This window comes from Phascolarctos cinereus, unplaced genomic scaffold (assembly GCF_003287225.1).
Source record: "Phascolarctos cinereus isolate Bilbo 61053 unplaced genomic scaffold, phaCin_HiC Scaffold_4;HRSCAF=312, whole genome shotgun sequence".
In the NCBI taxonomy this organism is placed as follows: Eukaryota; Metazoa; Chordata; class Mammalia; order Diprotodontia; family Phascolarctidae; genus Phascolarctos; species Phascolarctos cinereus.
The window spans coordinates 347,752,517-347,771,771 of NW_027555847.1; the positions used below are offsets into that span (position 1 = coordinate 347,752,517).

The following is a 19,255-nucleotide window of genomic DNA, read 5'->3' on the forward strand; positions in this document are numbered from 1 at the left end:
TGATTCGAAGTTCAGTGCTCTTTTATCATGTTATTTGCCTTCTAAAAAAAATCTTTATCTTGGTTAGCCACAGCCTCAACTCCAAAGAGATCTGCCGAACTCTACAGGTTCTTCATAATCTGGCTTCCCCCTACCCATCCAACTTTTTTTCCCACTACTTCCCAAAGAAATTACTCACTTCAATCATGCTAGTGTCTCTTATTTCATTCCCCCTTCCCTCCAGATTTCCAGGCCTTTGTTCATGTTGATCCCCCGCAACCTAGAATATAGTAGAAATACTATAATCTTCCTTTGGGGCATTAAAGAAAATCCTAATATAATCTCAGGCTTAAGTAATAGCAGTACCCAGCAAGAGAGAGGTAAGAGTCTCACCACAGGGGCAGCTAGGTGGCACAGTGTTTAGAGCTCCAGCCCTGAAGTCAGGAGGACCTGAGTCCAAATATGGCCTCAGACACATAACACTCACTAGTTGTGTAACCCTGGGCAAGTCACTTAACCCCAATTGCCTCACATCAAAAAAAAAAAAGCGTCCCAACACACTCTGTTCTAAACAGACCATATGGAGAGTATTTGCGTGTAAAGGCTAGAATAGGTCCTGAGGAGGGCCACCAGGAGAGTGAAGGGACTTAAAATAACAACACGTGGGAAAGTTTAAGGAGTATTTAGGGGAGGCATCATTCCCATCCTCAAATATGTGAAGGACTAGCACGTAGGTGAGGGATTAGATGCTGGTTTCAGAAATGGATAGGCTCAATTGGCAGATATTATGGGTACAAAGATTTTAGTTCCATATAGGAGTGAGCTAACTCTTAGAACTGCCCCCAGAATGGAATGGGCTGTTTCTGAAAAAAAGAGTTCTTTTGTCACTGGAAGTCTTCAAGTAGAGGCCAATCACTTATCAGGGATATTACAGATATTTCATGATTTTGGGCAAAAAATTGAACTAAGAGACATCTAACATCTCTTTTGATTCTAAAATCCTGACTCTTTACATGTTGTTCTATAAACCAATCAAGAGTTGAGCATTTTGTTACGCTTTCAAATATTGGCTTCCTTTCCCCTCGATTACCAGACTCTCTTTCCCACCCCAAAATTTTCACTTCCAGTATCAGAGCAAACAAAATGCACCACTGTGAGGCATTAATGATCCTCTAGATATGTGGGGCAGGAAGAGCAGCTCTTTAAAAGTTCAGTTCCTTAGCCCCATAGGAAACAGCCCTATATGGTTGGTCTGGATGTTACTTAAGTGATAATAGTTTGAGCACTGGGGTCTTGAATGCTTCTTAAACATAAACATCACAATTTCTGCCTCTTTTATTAAAGCAAGACTGTAAAAAAAAAAAAGCTTCCCTTAGAGAGATTTTTTCTTTACTAATTAACCTAATACTTCTTTCCTTGAAAAATCTCAAGAGCAGCTGGGTTATACAAATTGCTACTATTGGAGCACAGGAATTTTTTTCACCCTTCTAGCCCAATCACATTTGTTGGCACAGCTTCTCAAATACTGGCAAGGCCTATAAATTAACTACCTGAAGCACTCTTCCTAGATTTACAACAGAACTGCCCAATTTTTCCAAAATGAATATGCTTTAATGCATCAGCTTTGTTGTCTGAGGGATTGGAAAAGTTGCTTATTGATTACATATATAACATAAGGGTTTTGATAAATTTGCTATAGATAAAACATTCATGAGTTTGGACAAATTGAGATGAAGCTTAAAGCTTCCTAATAGAAGATTGTATAGGTGATTCAATATCTAAAATTACCCACATACAAAAGTAAGTATATGCTTTGATGGGGATTATATTCTTGAAGGCTCTATTTCTAGATTCATCACCAAGTCAATTAACTAATATGTCTTAACCCAATTTTCCTATCTGTTGAACAGGGAGAAGAAATTGCTAATGTTAGCAAAGGAGTTTCATATTGTAGCAGACTACAGAGATTCATGAAGAAAAAAAAATAATCAAATCCACAAAATATTTTAGGCATTATTTATTAAACCATTTGGAGACCCATTTGGCAAGGTGATTGATTTCAAAACAAATAGTCCACTCCAGCAGAAAAGAAAAACACAAAGAATGCATGGATACTAGAAGCTAAAGACTTCTTGAAAGTCAGCATATATCCTAGGTTGCTTACTGATGCATGGCAAGATATAAAGCACTGTCATTCTTTTTCAATGTCAGAATATGAAGTGGAGGAGGGAGGAGAGGGAGGAAGATATGCACCATGAGTGATCAAGAAGCAAAAATATATGGTGGTGAACAGTACGAGCACACAAGTGCTTTGCTACTACAAAATTTAAGACAATACAGAGGGTAAAAAAGAATATCCACTAATGTCGATATTCTTATGTGGAAACAAAATGATTTTGGAATTTAAAAAAATATAATTGTAATTCATAATATAAGACCACCAGTTTGGGGACATTAACAAGAGAAGCAATATGCTCAAAAATGAACCTATCAGAAAAAAATCACTTTGAGTTTAATTTTCATTTCACTTAACAGGACTTGTACAACAAAGACTTGCCAAATAGCCAAAGCATGAGATCACTGGAAATTTCACTAAGATTTGTTAAACAGATACTATAAAATGACTACTAAAATAATAATAATAATAATTCAGGGTATAATCTGACTGCTTTCAGTTTAATCTGACTGTAGCAGCTATCTCCAAAGAATAAATGTGTCTGCCCTCCCATTTGTACCTCCCTACCATACTGAAACAGTATCAGGAAGAAAATACTGTTCACTCTTTCAAATAAATCTTTCATGACAAAATATAGCCCTGAAGTTAAAAGTGAGTTGTGATCCATTAGCCTATTGCATTTGTTACTTAAAATACAAAGGAAAGGTTACCTTCCTATTCATAGAAAACATCGAACTTAATGAGGCACATAGAAACATAAGCCGTTTACCTAATAAATAAATCCTTCAAAGTGAAACATGACAAAAAATAAATCTTTTGTTTTTGTTTCACCATGATTTTATGGACTATATCTATTGTTAACTGAAGAAGATAGCCGAATTCTGTAGAGGGAAATTAATCCCAAGTTTATACAAATGCTTTTAGTATTTGGGCACACTTTTGCCACAAAGTCAAAGAATATATGAAGCTTTTGGCATAGCAGACCAGATCAATTAACAATCTATATTTCTGCTTCAAAAAGGTAAGTTCAGTTTCTTTTTACTAGTATTTGCATAAATGCAGAGGTAGTGAAAAAAGGGCTCGTATTTTTTCAAATGGCATCAATCACACAAGAACCCGACACAATGATTTGAAAAATCATTTTTATAAACAGTTAAGATGGATTAATCTCATTTACTTCACAGTAGCATGTCTTCCCCAGATGTTAATGCTTTCTAACACAAGTAGAACTATCTGTATTTCGCCTCTGTCACCAGAAACAGTTGCTACATCATTATGCAAACATGATAAATTTATTTTACTAGTCAAATATTTGAATTCCACTCAAGTGCACTTAATAAAAATAAAATAGCCCTACACAACATAAATTGAGTCCTGAACTAAACCTACCATATGAACTCAAAGAGTTCTTATAATATTATAAGGGAAGTTAGATTTTAAAAGCAAAACAGATTTCAAATTGGTACATTTCATCATGGCTCAACACACAGCTTTCAGTGAAACATACAAAAGCTAATAACTAATGTTTTCCAGAATTTCAAAGAGGTTAGCTGAGCCATTAAGAGTATATCATACAAAAATAACCCCAAAACTCAGGGTTTGAAACAACAGACTGAAAAAATGAAGTTTGATATTGTTCATTTGAAACCAGATTAAATATCAAGGGGACAACTGAAGAGTATATAAAGCTTTAAATTATCCTCATTTGATTAACAAAAAAATTTGGAATAATACAGGTGCATACAACGTTTACATCATGACCTATTTTTACTCTAATGTACTTAGAAGTTTCCTAAAACATCATATTTTTGGTTCTTGAAAAATTGTTGGCTATTAAAAGTGAAAAGAGGAAAAATTCTTCAACTGGATTTCACCTAAAATGATGATATGCTCTTTTTATAAAATGCTTCTGACTCATCATATCAAATATATGCACAGAAAGATACAGCATCTTTGATGCGCCTTTTAAAAACTATGACAATTCACTACATTTGAATGGTATCTATCCTTTTCATTTATATTTTTCAGAGTTTTGTCTTTCTCAAAGACATGATTTATACCTTACTGATACTCTTCTGTTCATAATGTTGAAGAAACCGTTTTAAACAACGGCTCCTAAGATCTACTTCGGGTAGGATTCCCTAACTTTTGTCTGTAGAGCATCGCAGGTCTTCTTGGCATCCCCTAAAAGCATTGAAGTGTTGGGTTTGTAGAATATTGGGTTGTCCACAGCGGCATAGCCAACTCCCAGCGACCTCTTCATAACAATTACCTGAAACACAAATTTATTATTATTTTAATAATGTGGGCCACTCATTCCTTTAATATTAAGACATCAAAATATTTTTGGGCTAGCGAGCACATGAGCATCTATTAAAAATTTTCAGGGTACATCTAATTGAGAGGGAAGGTAGGGTAGAATTCCTAATTCAACCTTTTAGTCACTAGATCTCAAACTGTCAAAATCTTCCAATATAAAAGACCTCTAGGGACAGATTCTACCTCTCAGAAAGAAAAGAAACAGTTATTCTAACACTGTATTTCAACAAAAATAAAATGAACAGGGAAGATGAACTCTAATTTTATATGCTATAGGTGTAACACAATAACCATACATATATGACATGATGCAAGCCTAATGGGCCAATCTGGATAGCCTTGGCTGCTGTTAATTGTCACTTTTTTGTAAAATGAGCATACTTTCTGTAGTTTTCGGACATATAATTCTCAAGAAACTAGACACTGACTTACAGTACCAAGTAGAAAGTTATACTGCTCTCCCCCACCCCCCAGGAGACATTCAATTACGAACTAATGATGCAATAAACTTTGAACAAAGACATGCAAGTGTTCACATCATCTATATTTATTTAACACAAACAGTAACCAAGTTCCTAAACAGAGCATATTTTTTAAAAGACACAGGGAATGGCTAGGGTCCAGACCTGTAATTTTACTAACACAGAGAATTCCTGGATAAGGAAACTTCTTCTATTGATGCAGGTCAGCACCTTCTCTCCAACTTAGAGTCTTAGAGAGTTGCCAGGAGATTGAAAGTTTAAGTAACTTGCCCAAGGTCACCAAGCTTTTTTGTGTCAGAAGTGACACTTGAATTCAAGGTCTTCTTGGCTCTGAGACCAACTCTCCACCACACCATGACCTCAGAGTGAAGTCAAATGCTATTCTAAATCAAAGGTATTTTTTGTTTTCCTTTGTTTTGTTTTAACTTAGGCATCTCGCAAAAACATAAATTTAATTTTTTTATCCCATTTACGAAAATATGCCCATTGCTATCAGGATCACATGGGGGGGGGGGTGGCGCGGCAGGGGCGCAGGAAGGAGAAACACCTGCTAAGTGCTTTGACCTTTCTAGAAGCTGTCTTCACTGGCCTCCTTGAAAATGATGTACTTGAGTAAAATTAAACTCACTGAAATACAGCTTATTTGGGGCGGGGGGGGGGAGATTACTTTTCTGTAAAACAATGTCTATCAATGACAGTTAAACCTTTGTAAAATAGCTGATGAAAATACATTCTATCCTTCATATATGAAAATGACATTACTGATTTGCTGTCACAGAGTGAATCCAATCGTTCTTAGTTATTTACACCAAGCACTGAATCTGGATTTCATTCAGTTATCGTCAAATAGTATTAAATTATTCTTCCAGCTGAAGTGACGGGTTTACACTGTTCTATCCACTTTCTCATACTCGGTTGTACTCACAGCCAGAGATACACACCTGAGTTGCATCTACAACCATGGAACAGAATGAAATCCATAAAGAAATTAAAAACCCAAACCCCAACCTCATAATAACACCATGCTCTAACCCAGTGGTATCAAATTCAAATAGAAACAGAGGCCACTAAGCCGTCATAAGGATCCCTGAGGGGTACATACTGGCTTAGTTTTAAAATGCAATTCTAGCTATGTTTTATTGCATTTCCATGTATTTTAATACATATTCCTCAATTATACTTTAAATATGGTTCAGGCTACACTTGGCAGTATTGTGGGTCATACGCAGCCTACCAGAGATTGTGTTTAACACCTCTGCTCTAACCAACTAAGCTAAGAGATGTAAGCACGGCTATTTTGCAGCACGAGATAGGAGGCAATTTGATGCTTAAAATGTAGGTAAAAACTTACTTTAAAATAGGTATTTGAAACTTTACCTGTTTTGATTTCCAGACTTCTAAAACTGGCATCCCAGCAATAATAGAGTTGGGATCTTCTTGAGCTGCTGAATTAACAGTGTCATTTGCACCAATTACAAGGACTAAATCAGTATCTATGCGATTAAAAAAAAAGAAAGAAAATTAAGACTAAAAACAAAAGTGCATCATTTTAACTCGTCCTTTGACAAGCTACAGTATCTATCTTTTAATAACATGCTTAACCTAAATAATGACAAAATCTTTAATTTACCTTTCCAAAATATTTCAGTTGCATTATTTTTGACGGGGTTATCATCACATTTTGAATTTTAGGAGAGACAAATTAGGGTCAATGATAGAATAATTAATCATGTATTGTAACTGTATCCACAGTGTCACTTAAGTGAATGATTCTGACCATTTTCTTCATTTTCAATGTCATTTTTGGCAAAAGTGAAACTCTGTGGACACTGAAATTTAAATAAATGAATAACTAGAGTAGCTAAATAAAATATCTTTAAGTACTAAAATATAAAAACAATTCTAGAGTGCCACTAAAGGACAGATGCATGCTGTCCTCCTCCTCTTCCTTCTTCCATATTCAGGATGCTTTAGATACTAAGTTCTCAGAAGAGCAAACTAGTTTAATTTCAGCAAAGCTACACATAACAGAAAAATAGTAACCACTTCAGAAATTAATCAGCAGTAGTTATAGACTAGCACTGAGCCTAATAAAATCCTATTCTACTGATAAACTCATCCTACAAAGCATAGATTGGCATAAAGAGAAGACAAGGAAATTTCATAGATTGGCAAGTATTAGGTGGATTTACTGACTAACCTTTTATTGTCTTCCTCCAAGAATATCAGCATACAAAAATTAGTTGAATTTTATGCAATGTTGTCTTTTTCTGAGTAATAAACATTCCATCATTATTATAGTCTTGTTTTTGTCTCAATTTGGTATGCTTTCATCAAAACAAAGTTTTTGAAGATATTTCTCCACCACTTCTTACCTGGGAAATCATGATTGATCTCATCCATTTCTAATACAATATCATACGGGACCCCCGCTTCAGCTAAAAGTACATTCAGCTGACCAGGCATTCGGCCTGCAACTGGATGGATTCCAAACCTAGTCATGAAATAAATGAACAGCTGGCCTTACTCTATGGGCCAAAATTTGCAAAGGGACCCCAAAATCACCTCCAAATCTGCACACATTGTTCTTGGCTTCTATATTTCTGCATGTTTACTATCTGATCTGTACAGGCAGAAATACAATTAGTCCAGATATATGGGCAGTTCACAAACATTCAAGTTTGGACATTCAATATGTAAGTATATACAAACTATAACTTCCCTCAGAAAAATACACGTGTAGCTTTGAGAGCTGCCTTTGAAGCATATGTTATAAGCACAATGAATCTTCGATAATAAAAATAAATAATAATGCTGCCATATACAAGTAAAGCACTTTAAAAACTTTCCAAAGCCTTTTCACAGACATTATTTGATTTAATACTAAGAACCACTCAAGTCTAAAGCTTTTTTCTATTCTTTTAATACTAATGAAAGGCAGTAGTAGCACAGAAAATTCTTAATAGCGAATAGCACAAAAACTTTATTTGTCTGTGGCTTGCACTAATAGGTTTTTGGTTTTTCTTCCTAGTTGTCTGACTTTGACTAATATTAAAATTAGTTTTCTTCCCTAGGCAAAAATCAGCTGATGGTAGCATAAGATTGACTAGAAGCATGCTCAAGGGCAAGAAAGTTCCCATGAAGAATCAACTTACAAATAAAGAAATGTTAACTTGACATTCAACTGTGAACCTGCAGACATAAAAGGGATGGAGGGGCATTGGGACAATACGGGTGAACTACAAGAGCCTGACCACTCTACCCTGAGATGCCAAAGACAGCCTGAAAGATCCATTGCTGTGAACCTCAAAGATTCAGGAGAGCTTAATTTTAGGAGGTGGAAGTTAGCAGTAGAACCCAGGAGATCCAGATTGAGACCAACCAGGAGTGACCATCATACCCAAAACTACACAGGGATGGAACCCTGGCAAAAAGCCACATTATAGGAACTAAAGCTAGAGAGATGAATAAACCAACAAAGACACCAACCAGTATAAAAAATTATTGTAGCTCTTGAGATCCCCCAAAAGAAAGAGACAATAACTCCGTAAAAAGTCTAAGCAGAGATTCAAAGGGAAATAATGGATTTTCTATAAGGAGTAACTACATGAATACCTAGAAGAAATGCAGCAAGGGAGAAAAAGGAAAAAAAAAATCTGAAAGAATAGCCTAGAAGAAGAAATTGTAAATCTTACCCAAATAATAGACTCCTTGAACACTAGAATAGACCAAACAGAAATTAAAATCTAGAAACATGATACTGATCAAAACCAGCTCTATTAAGGCCTGGGACCCTTTCAGAAAAGGCATACTAAGTCTTATCTTCCTTAACAAACAAACCCAGTTGCATAAACATGGTTCTGTACTAGTTCAAGAGTAAAGTTACAATCCTTTAGCCTGGTTTCAGGATCTTCCACAATCTGGGGCCACCCTCCCTTTCCACTCATATTTCAAATCAGTCCCCTTTGCATACTGGATACTTACTTACTGTCTCCTAAACACAGGTTTACAGGATCAGTTACGAAGATAGAAGAAACCTCAGCGGCTATCTCGTTCAATCCCCTTATTTTTGAGATAAAAAAGCTAAAGCCCAAGGAGACAATGTGTTTTATTTTTCCTAAGGTGCACAGGCAGCAACAAAGGCCAGATTTGAACTCACATCCTCTGACTCCACAGTCAGTTCTCTTTCCACTGTACCACAATACCCCCTAAAATCTTCTTCTTCTAGCTCTGCCTTTGCCTGTACTTTCACCTGTGGCTAAAATGTTTTCTTTTTTTCTTCCTCATCTTCAATGGTGGAATTCCCTGTCCTTTGGAACATAACTCAAACGCTGCCTCTTCCAGGAAGCCTTCTATCACACATCCAGGTTAAATCCAGCAATCATTCAATTCACCAAACATTTATTAAATACCTATCATCTATCTGCAAGGCACTTGCATGAGAGTATTTAGCATTAGTCATTCCATCTTGGACCTCACCTAAAACAGAGCACCTCTCTAACATACTTCTCCAGTATTATTCTGTATTAGAGTTTTATGGACCTGCTCGATCTCCTTCCTAGACTGTAAGAGCTATAAGCTAATAGACTCTGTCTCATCTAAAAGTATATCTCTACCAAGCAAACACAGGAGTCATTTAAAGAATGCTTAACTTAACTGATAGGCAGTATAAAACAAGTTTCTTAAATTCTCATCAACTTCCACGTCATCTTCCCGGCGACAAAAAACTCACAGCTTTCCTTCCACAACAGCCCTTATTTCACTGTTAGACAACTAATGCTCGGAAAGTTTTTTCCTTAGATTAATCCAAAATTGAGCTCCTAGTCCCTTCTACTATCCATCTTCGCTCTTTTGCATGGAGTTTTTACTGTCGCTTTTTGATGTACATTTTAACACTAGAAAATTGTGCATTAATAATGAGCTCTGAAGTCTGCAAAGCTCTTCAGACAGATTATCTTACTTGTTCCTCACAACAAACTTATGAGGAAAGTACTATAGGTAATATCACTCTCCTCTGACATACGAGGAGACTAAGACTAAGAAAGGTAAAGTGACCCATCCATGGTCACATCAGCAATAACTATCATAGGCAGGATATGAACTGGAGTCTCTCCTGACTCAAAACCCAGGACACTGACCACTAAATTAACATATATCACTGAGAAGGCTCGAAGCTTCCAGCAGACCATAACATTCAGGACACAATGTTCACACTTTCCCTGGGGCACAATATACCTTATGCCAGGCCTTCACAATCCCCTACAATATTTTCCCAATCTATCCTCCCCATCCTTGATCTGGAATATAGCCATTTTCACACAGCAGTCAAATCCAACAAGCATTTACTAAATGGCTATTGCTGGCATTAACGTCTTAGGCATTGGGATACAAAAGCAAAACAAAAAACACTGCCCCTGCCCTCAAGAACCTTATTTTCTACAGTGGCAGCAGTGATAGCAGCAAAAGGCGGTGCTGCATCACACAGCTACAACACATATCCTGTACCACTGCTTAAGCTTCTTCCCACTGAGCCAAAGCTCATTCTGCCCTGCCAAGTGAAGGACAACTCAACGAAAGAGGGAGAAGGGTCTGGAAATCCCGTTTTGTGGGCCTTCCTTTCACCTTCTTTTGCTGTGGTAACAAAAGCATTCCTCAAAATAGTTTCAGATAAGACTTTTGGCAAGATGTACAAGATAGTGATATCCCCCGTTTTATATAAATCTTTTTTAAAACTGCATGATAAAGTTTAAAATATGGAAATGATAAGTCCACATGTCAGGAAGCTTAAGGATGCAAAATCCTCTGGATCCTGATGAGATATCATACAACAATGTGTGTTGGGGGGCACAGAGGGTAGCTATTACCTACACCTTGTTTCCTTTAAGGAACACCTCAAAAACAACCCAAAATTTCTACGTATAATTCTAGGAAGTATATACAATAATAACAGTTAACATTTACATAGCACTTTAAGGTTTGCAAAGTGTTTTAGACGTATCATTTGATCACATGAAAGAATAAAGTAGTATTTATAGCCATATGAACAAAATCTGAATTTTTTAATGGAGTAACACCTGCCTCAGATTTTTTTTAAAAGATACATAATTTTCTAATCTTTATTAACAAATTCCATCTACATAAAGATTTATATTTTGAAAAATGCTGATGTTATGTTCTTTGTACCTTTGTGGTCATGCACTTCATTCTTCCCTTTTCTCGTCAGTTAGTCAATAAGCATTTATTATACACCTATTGTATGTCAGGCATGTGCTAAGTATTGGGGATACAAAGAAAAGCAAAAGACAGTTCTGCTCTCAAGGAGTTCATAGTCTGATGGGGGAGGAAAAGAAGGAAAAATCAGTACAATAAAAATATTATCTCTCATTTATTCCTAAAGTGTTAGAGATTCCCAAAGTAATTTTATAATTAAAAATAGGTAAACTTGTTTCCACATAATATACTGATTCACTTTGAAAGGCAAAATTTGGGGAAACTAAGGGAATATATGTGGGAGAAGAAAGAAATGGATCACAAATTATGTAAAGAATAATTAAATATCCTAATGAAAACCAAGGGTTACGGAGGCTCAATCCTTCATTTTCATAGGCCATTCAATACTAGAAAAACTTACCTGGTAGCTGTTTGGAATTGCATTTTATATTCTGTCTTGTACTTACAACTTTTTATCACAGCATCCTCCAAGCATATGAGATACACACCTGTAACAGCTATTAATATAACCATTACACATCTCATTTTTCTTTCCTTTCACTTTTTTTGTTATTCTTTGTTTTTTTTCTTTGTCTAATCCTTATAGCCAATCCATAACCACTTCTTAGTCATACTTAAAGCCATACTTTGACACTTTGGGCTACAGAGATCACTGAGCCCTCTCCTAAGGCAATTCTAAGGACACAGCTACTATGATGACGACAATATAATCTATAATTATTACCATATAGTTTTGAGTATTCAAATCAAGTATAGATCAGAAGTGAAACTATCTATCCTATGAGTCAAATAGGAGTAACATATCAATACCTAAAGAAAAGGGGCAGCTAGGTAGTGCAATGGATAGAGCACCAGCACTGGAGTCAGGAGGACCTGAGTTCAAATCTAGCCTCAGACTTGACATTTACTAGCTGTGCAAACCAGGGCAAGTCACTTAACCCCAACTGTCTGGCCAAAAAAAAATTTTTAATGCCCACCTGTTTAAATGTAAAACAATTACACAGTCCTAAAACTAAATCTTTGAAAGTGTTTTGTTTTGGGGGGTTTTTTTGTGAGGCAACCTGCATTAAATGACTTGCCCAGGATCACACAGCTAGTAAGAATCTAAGGCCAGATATAAACTCAGGTCCTCCTGACTCCTTGGCCAGTGTTCTATCTACTATGCCACCTAGATGCCCCCTAAAGCATTTTGAATACCATGGTTGGTTAGAGATAATCTTTATAGAAAAATATACAATATGCTATCTAATGCTAACAACAAAAGATGGATATTTTCAAATGAGCACTGCAACTAGAGATAAATCTGTTCACATGGTCTTTCACACATCTGTAGCACCTCATTTTACAATCTTCTTTCTACTCCCCATAAAAATTCTATGAGATAGTTCAATATAATTTTACAATGCCAATTAGAGATAAGGAAACTGAAACAAAGAGAGGTTAATATTTTTTTCCATTGTTCCAAAACTTTCTTTTTGGCCACTGAAAGTAAAGTAAACAAAAAACCACACCACTAGATTACAAATCCTGGACTATCTTCAATTAGTAACTTGCCTGAAGTCAAGAAGGGTCAATGGGAGAACCAGAACCAGCAATGTGAAGAGCTATAAAAGATCATAAAGCCCCTTATTTCCCCAACCTGAGGATCCTAAATCAGCTTAGAAAACTACCTACCTATCCAGTGCTTAAGAATATCTATATAGAATGTGAACCTGGGGTTCAGCTCCAAGTGCAATCCTAGTGCTCCTTTCAGAAAAACTGCACTTATGAAATAACTTCTTTTAAAAGTTCAATAAAAGCAGCTTCCATCACGTAGGAAGTGTTACAGATCAATCATAGTATGACCTTGATTCTGGTTAAGACAATGGCATGAAATGTCATATGGAATCCTAGCTATCCCACATGTACTATAGAAAAACTCTTAAAAGAGCATCAAATTAAAAAATGATCAAGAAATCCAAGGGAAAACAGTAAACTTCCTCATCAAACCCAGAACTGCACAAAGAGACAGAATCCTGCTGGATCACTTAGCCAGGGAAGCCATCATAAGAACAGGTAGCCAAGTCAAAAGTCTGTTAGCATTTTGACTAGAGACACTAAAGGATCATGTTAAACCTGCAATACTTTCTTCCCAGGAGAGAGAGTGGAGCCTGTACTGCTTAGAAGGAGAAATATCCAAGGATGGCAGGGAGGGATCAGAAATTGACACATGGGGTCAAGAGCCAGAAGAACTCTGATATGAAAGCTCCAGAGGAAATGGATGTCCATAATATCATGAAAAAAGGCACTCCAGAGAATTTAGCACTCTGAAATACTAGGGAGGTGAAACCAGTAACAGGAGTTTAAGGTCAGAAACAAACAAGCCCTGACTACTCTATCCAGGAGTGTGAGAGGGGTAAAGCCTAGCCTTGGCACAAAGTCTCAAACCAGGAACCAAAGCTAGGTATATGAGAAAACAGAAGATAACACCAAACACTACAAAGAAATATAAGTCAAGAGATATCCAAGCAGTAAACTCAGAAGCTGAAAGTAACTCTACAGCAACTACGAGTAGAACCTTAAAGGAAAAAAATGGTTTGGCCATAAAGAATATATAATTACCTGGAATGAGTAAAGCAAAAGATTAAAAAGTAAAATTATAATGAGAACTTTGGGATAAAAAAAAGTAACATGTCACAATAAAAGGTAAAAAACAGTATTACCAAGTAATGAACTTCCCCCCAAATCAAAATGGACCACTCAAAACTCAATGACTCCATGAGACAAAAAGAAACATCAGAGCAAAATCAAAAGATCCAAAAAAAGAAAAACAAAGAAAATGTAAGCTATCTCCTATCAAAAGCAACTGAACTGGAAAAAAAGTCAAGGTGACACAATTTGAGCATCATCTTAATTCCTAAAAAGCATGACCAAACAGAAACTTGGATAACCATATCTCAAGAAATCATAAATTGAAACTATTCACATCTATTAAAACTGGAGTACCACATGAAAAGAGAAAGCATCCACCAGACATCTCCTGAAAGAAACCCCAAAATGAATGCTCCTATGAATGTTATAGTCAAAATCCAGAGCTTCCAGAACAAAGAAAAATTACTCAAGAACAAAGAAATGTAAGGTTCAAGTACCTGGAAAACAGAGGACTGTAGAAGACTTTGAAGCAAATACTATAAAGAAGATAAAATTTTGCAATTCAATATTACTAAATAACAAAATAAAGGGCAAAAGAGAAACACTTATAACCAAGAAAATTTACTCTTCAAGATTTCTTATACTCCTGCAAGGGAGGATGGCAACTTCAATGGAATAGAGATCTTTAAAACATTCCTAATAAGACCAGAACTAAATGAGAACTTTGAAAAGGAAACAAAAGAGTCAAGAGAAAGCATGAAGTGTAAACATATATTTGAACAATTAGAATGGCAGAAATGATAATGAAGTGCTTCCAGGAGGAGAGTGGTGATGAAGTGACGTGTCCCTTCAGGAAATCTAATGTCTTCAAGGATAGAGGGAGTTAAATAAGACAAAGAAAAGGCTTCAGGGGTAAATTTGTTCTGGTTTGATTATCGTAAAAGAAGAAAGAAAAAGGAGGTAAAAAGGAACACACTACGGATGAAATGAAAGAGGTAGAACTCACTATTGCTCATAACTGGAGTACGCAGGAAGAGATTATAAACCTATATGTTCTAAAATATTTCTTTTTTTCCCCCTGTATATCTTTATTTCCCAGTTGCATGTGAAAACAATTTTTTTAACTTTTGTTTTCAGAACTTTGGATTCCAGATTTTCTCCCTTCCTCCCTCCCCACCCACCCTCATTGAGAATGCAAGCAACTCAATACAGGTTATACATGAGTAGTCATGCCAAACACTTCCATAGTAGTCATGTTGTGCAAAACTAAGTATGTTTCCCTTAATCCTGTCCTGCTCCCCATTTATTCTATTCTTTCTTTTGCCCCTGTCCCTCCTTAGAAGTGTTTGCTTCTGATCACCCCTCCCCCAATCTGCCCTCCCCTCTATCATCCTCCTGCTCTCTTGTCCCCTTCTCCTCCTATTTTCCTGTAGGGTAAGATAGATTTCTATACCCAATTGAGTGTGTATAAGATTCACTCATTCCCTCTCACCTTCCCCTGTTTCCCCTCTACTGTAAAAGTCTTTTCTTGTCTGTTTTATGAGAGATAATTCACCCCATTCTACCTCTCCCTTTCTCCTCTTTTATCCTTTAATTTTATTCTCCAGATATCACCCCTTCATCTTCAAGTCACCCTGTACCCTCTATTTATCTATATCTATATATATGGAAATAGATATAGACACAGACATACATATAATATTTTTCCCTCCAACTACTCTAATACTGACAAAGGACTCATGAGTTACAAACATCATCTTTCCATGCAGAATGTAAACAGTTCAACCTTAAATAAGTCTCCTATGATTTCTCTTTCCTGTTTACCTCTTCATGTTTCTCTTGAGTCTTGTTATCTGAAAGTCAAATTTCCTATTCAGCTCTGGTCTTTTCATCAAGAATGCTTGAAAGTCCTCTATTTCACTGAATATCCATTTCTTCCCCTGAAGCATTATACTCAGTTTTGCTGGGTAGGTGATTCTTGGTTGTAATTCTAAAATATTTCTAACAGCTCTCATTGTGGTGGCAAAGAATTGGAAATGAAAGGGATGCCCACCAATTGGGGAATGATTAAACAAGTTGTTGTATATGGTTATGATGGAATATTACTGTGCTGTAAGAAATGACGAGCAGGTTGATTTTAGAAAAAACCATGGAAAGACTTGCATGAAATAATGAATAGTGAAATGAACAGAACCAAGAAAATATTATATATACTAATAGCAATATTGTTTGAAGAATAACTGAGAATGACTAAGCTATTGAGTATTATAAATATTCAAATCAACTAGAAAGGACCTATGAAAGAAGATGCTATCTACTTCCAGAGAAAGAAGTAATAGTTATACAGACTATGGAGTTTTTAGATAGATATTCAGATAGATGTGTGTATGTTTATATACACATATGTATACATTTTTACATATGCGTGTGTGTGTGTGTGTGTGTGTGTGTGTGTGTGTGTGTGTGTGTGAGACAGAGAGAGAAAGAGAAAGAGAGACAGAGACAGAGAGAGATGGTGACCTTCTCTAGTGCAGGGTAGGGAAGAAGGGAGGGAGATGGTTTAAAATTTAAAATATAATAAAATAAATTAAATTAAAGAAAAAAAGAAGAGATTACAAGCATGAAGTAAGGAGTAAAGGGAGCAGACATCTCATGACCCTCGCTATTATCTGAATCAAACAAAGGAACACTGAACTCATGCTACATATATACATATACATATGTATATATACATATATATGCATATATATATGTATATGTATGTGTGTGTATATATGTGTGTGTATATGTATGTGTGTGTATATGCACACATACATACACACACACACACACACACACACACACACACACTGTAGAAATACACTAAACTCAACTGGAAAGTAGATAAAGACAGGGATAGGGGAGAAAAAAGATTTAAGAAGGTAGATGCAATCAAGGACAGAATAGACATAAATCAAACATATTTCGCCTTCAGAGGGTCGATCATTAAGTGTGATTGAAAGGTCAGAAAGAAAGAATAACCATCAATGATTAGAGTCTAGGCAAAAAGAAGAGAGGTGGGACAATATAACAGAAGCAATTTACTTCTATTATAGTCCACTAATGTTGGTTACATTCATCCTCTTTTCCCACCGTCTTCTTTGTAAAGAGTGAGGGCAAGGGGCAAAAGGAGGGAAAAGTATGAGGATATAATGGAGGGAAATATGCATGAACGATATTAACCATAAACATCAATAGGATGAAATCACACATAAAGACAAAAGAGAATAATAGAATGGACTAAAAAAGTAGATTCCAACAACGTATTGTTTAAAAGGAACACACTTGAAACAAAATTCATAGAGCTAAAATGAAAGGCTAGAGCAGAACTTATGATTCTTTAGACAAAAATTTCAAAAGCTATAGTAATCATGATCTCAGACAAAGCAACAGTAAAAAGAAATATGGTTAAAAGAAATACAAGTGGAAACTACATTATGCTTAAAGGCACCACAGACAAAAAAAAATATCATTGCTTAATCTATAAGTTCCAACTAACACAGCACCTAAGTACTTAAGGAAGTTAACTGAATTATGGGGAGAAATAGAACTCAAAAGTAGTTAAGGATTTACAGCAGCAAATAAATATAATGACCTTGTATTTGATAGATGTAAAGACAATATTTTGGGATAAGAATTCATTGTTTGGTAAAAAAAAAAAATTATTGGGTAAACTGGAAAGCAGTATGGCAGAAACTGGGCGTAGACCAATATCTTGTACCATTTATCAAGATAAGGTCAAAATGGATACATGACCTAGACATAAAGAGAAATATTAGAAGAAAATTAGAAGAACATGGAACATATTACTTATCAGACTTATGGACAGGCAAACAATGTATGAATAAACAAGAGACAGAGAGCAAAGTTAGGTGTAAAACAGATAATTTCAATTACATTAGGTTAAAAAAAATTGTACAAATATAGCCAAGATCAGAAGGAAAGCAGAAATTAGAGGGTAGGGAATAAGAGGAAAATTTTATAGACAGTTTCTCAGGTAAAGGTCTCATATTTCAAATACATAAAGAACTCTGTCAAAGCTCTAAGAATACGAGTCATTCTCCGATGGATAAATGTTAAAAGGTTATGAACAGGCAGTTTTCCAATGAAGAAATCAAAACATTTTATTGTCATATGAAAAAATACTCTAAATCATTATTGATTAGAGAAATGCAAATTAAAACAACTTTGTGATATGATTTTACACCTACCAGATTAGCTAAAATGATTGAAGGGAAAAGCGACAAATGTTGGAGGGGACATGGAAAAATTGGAATTCTGATTCATTGTTGGTAGAATTGTGAACTGATCCAACTATTTTGGAGAGCAATCTGGAATCATGCCCGAAGAGTTATTAAACTACCTATACCCTTTGACGCAGCAATACCACTACTAGAAAATTGCAGGAATGCCCATCAATTGGGGAATGGCTGAACAAGTTGTGGATTATGATTGTGATGGAACATCACTATGCTATAAGAAATGATGAGCTCTCACCCCCCCCAAAAAAAAAGATGAACTCAATGATCTTAGAAAAACATGAAAAGACACAATAATGAAGACAGTAATAAGCAGAACCAAGAGAACATTATATACAGTAACAGCAATATTGTTTTAGGAATGACTTTTGAGTGAATAAATCATTTTGGCTATTATAAATACCCAAATTAACTATAAAGGACATATGAAGGAAAATGTTATCTGAATCCAGACAAAGAACTGATAAATAGAAGTATATATAGAATGATTTTACATACATACATACATATTATATATGTGATACACATATACATACATACATTTGTGTCTAATGGGAGCCATGGGGGGACAGAAAATTAACATAACTTTATTATATATTTAAAAGGAATAGAAAGTTGTACATAATAGATTTATGGTTTCATATGCAATCATCTCTTTTATTATACTGTTATAGAAATCCCTGTTTTATTTCACAAATTAGAAATAAAATGAATAAATTAAAAAAACAGAGATAATCAAGGAAACTACATTTTGCTGAAAGGAATCACGGACAATGAAGTAATATTAAAAAATGCTTGCATCAAGTTTCTCTGATAAAGGTCTTCTCAAACACGAAGAGAACTGTATCAAATTTATAAGAATGAATCATTCCCCAATTGATAAATAGTCAAAGGATATGAACAAGAAGTTTGTAGAAAAAAATCAAAGCTATCTGTACTCATATGAAAAAATGCTCAAAATTACTATTGATTAGAGAGATGCAAATTAAAACTGCTCTGAGGTACCATCTCACACCTATTAGAAATGTCAAATGCTGAAGAGGATGAGGGAAAATAGTACACTAAGAAATTGTTGGTACAGTTGTGAACTGGTTCGATCGTTCTGGAAAACAATTTGAACTATGACCCAAAAGCTATAA

General features: G+C 35.5%; 1 protein-coding gene across 2 annotated transcripts in view; it reads right to left on the minus strand.

Annotated features, from left to right (window-relative positions):
* Positions 1-1,981: 1,981 nt before the first annotated feature.
* The window catches only part of NNT (nicotinamide nucleotide transhydrogenase), a 132,564-nt gene continuing 115,290 nt past the window's right edge, over positions 1,982-19,255 (minus strand). For both annotated transcript variants that reach the window (XM_020996674.2, XM_020996667.1), the window contains exons 20-22: positions 7,332-7,450; positions 6,334-6,449; positions 1,982-4,427 (exon numbers count right to left, since the gene is read on the minus strand). In XM_020996674.2, coding sequence (XP_020852333.1) covers positions 4,278-4,427; positions 6,334-6,449; positions 7,332-7,450 — 385 coding nt within the window. In that variant the 3' untranslated portion in view covers positions 1,982-4,277. The remainder of the gene's footprint in view (positions 4,428-6,333; positions 6,450-7,331; positions 7,451-19,255) is intronic.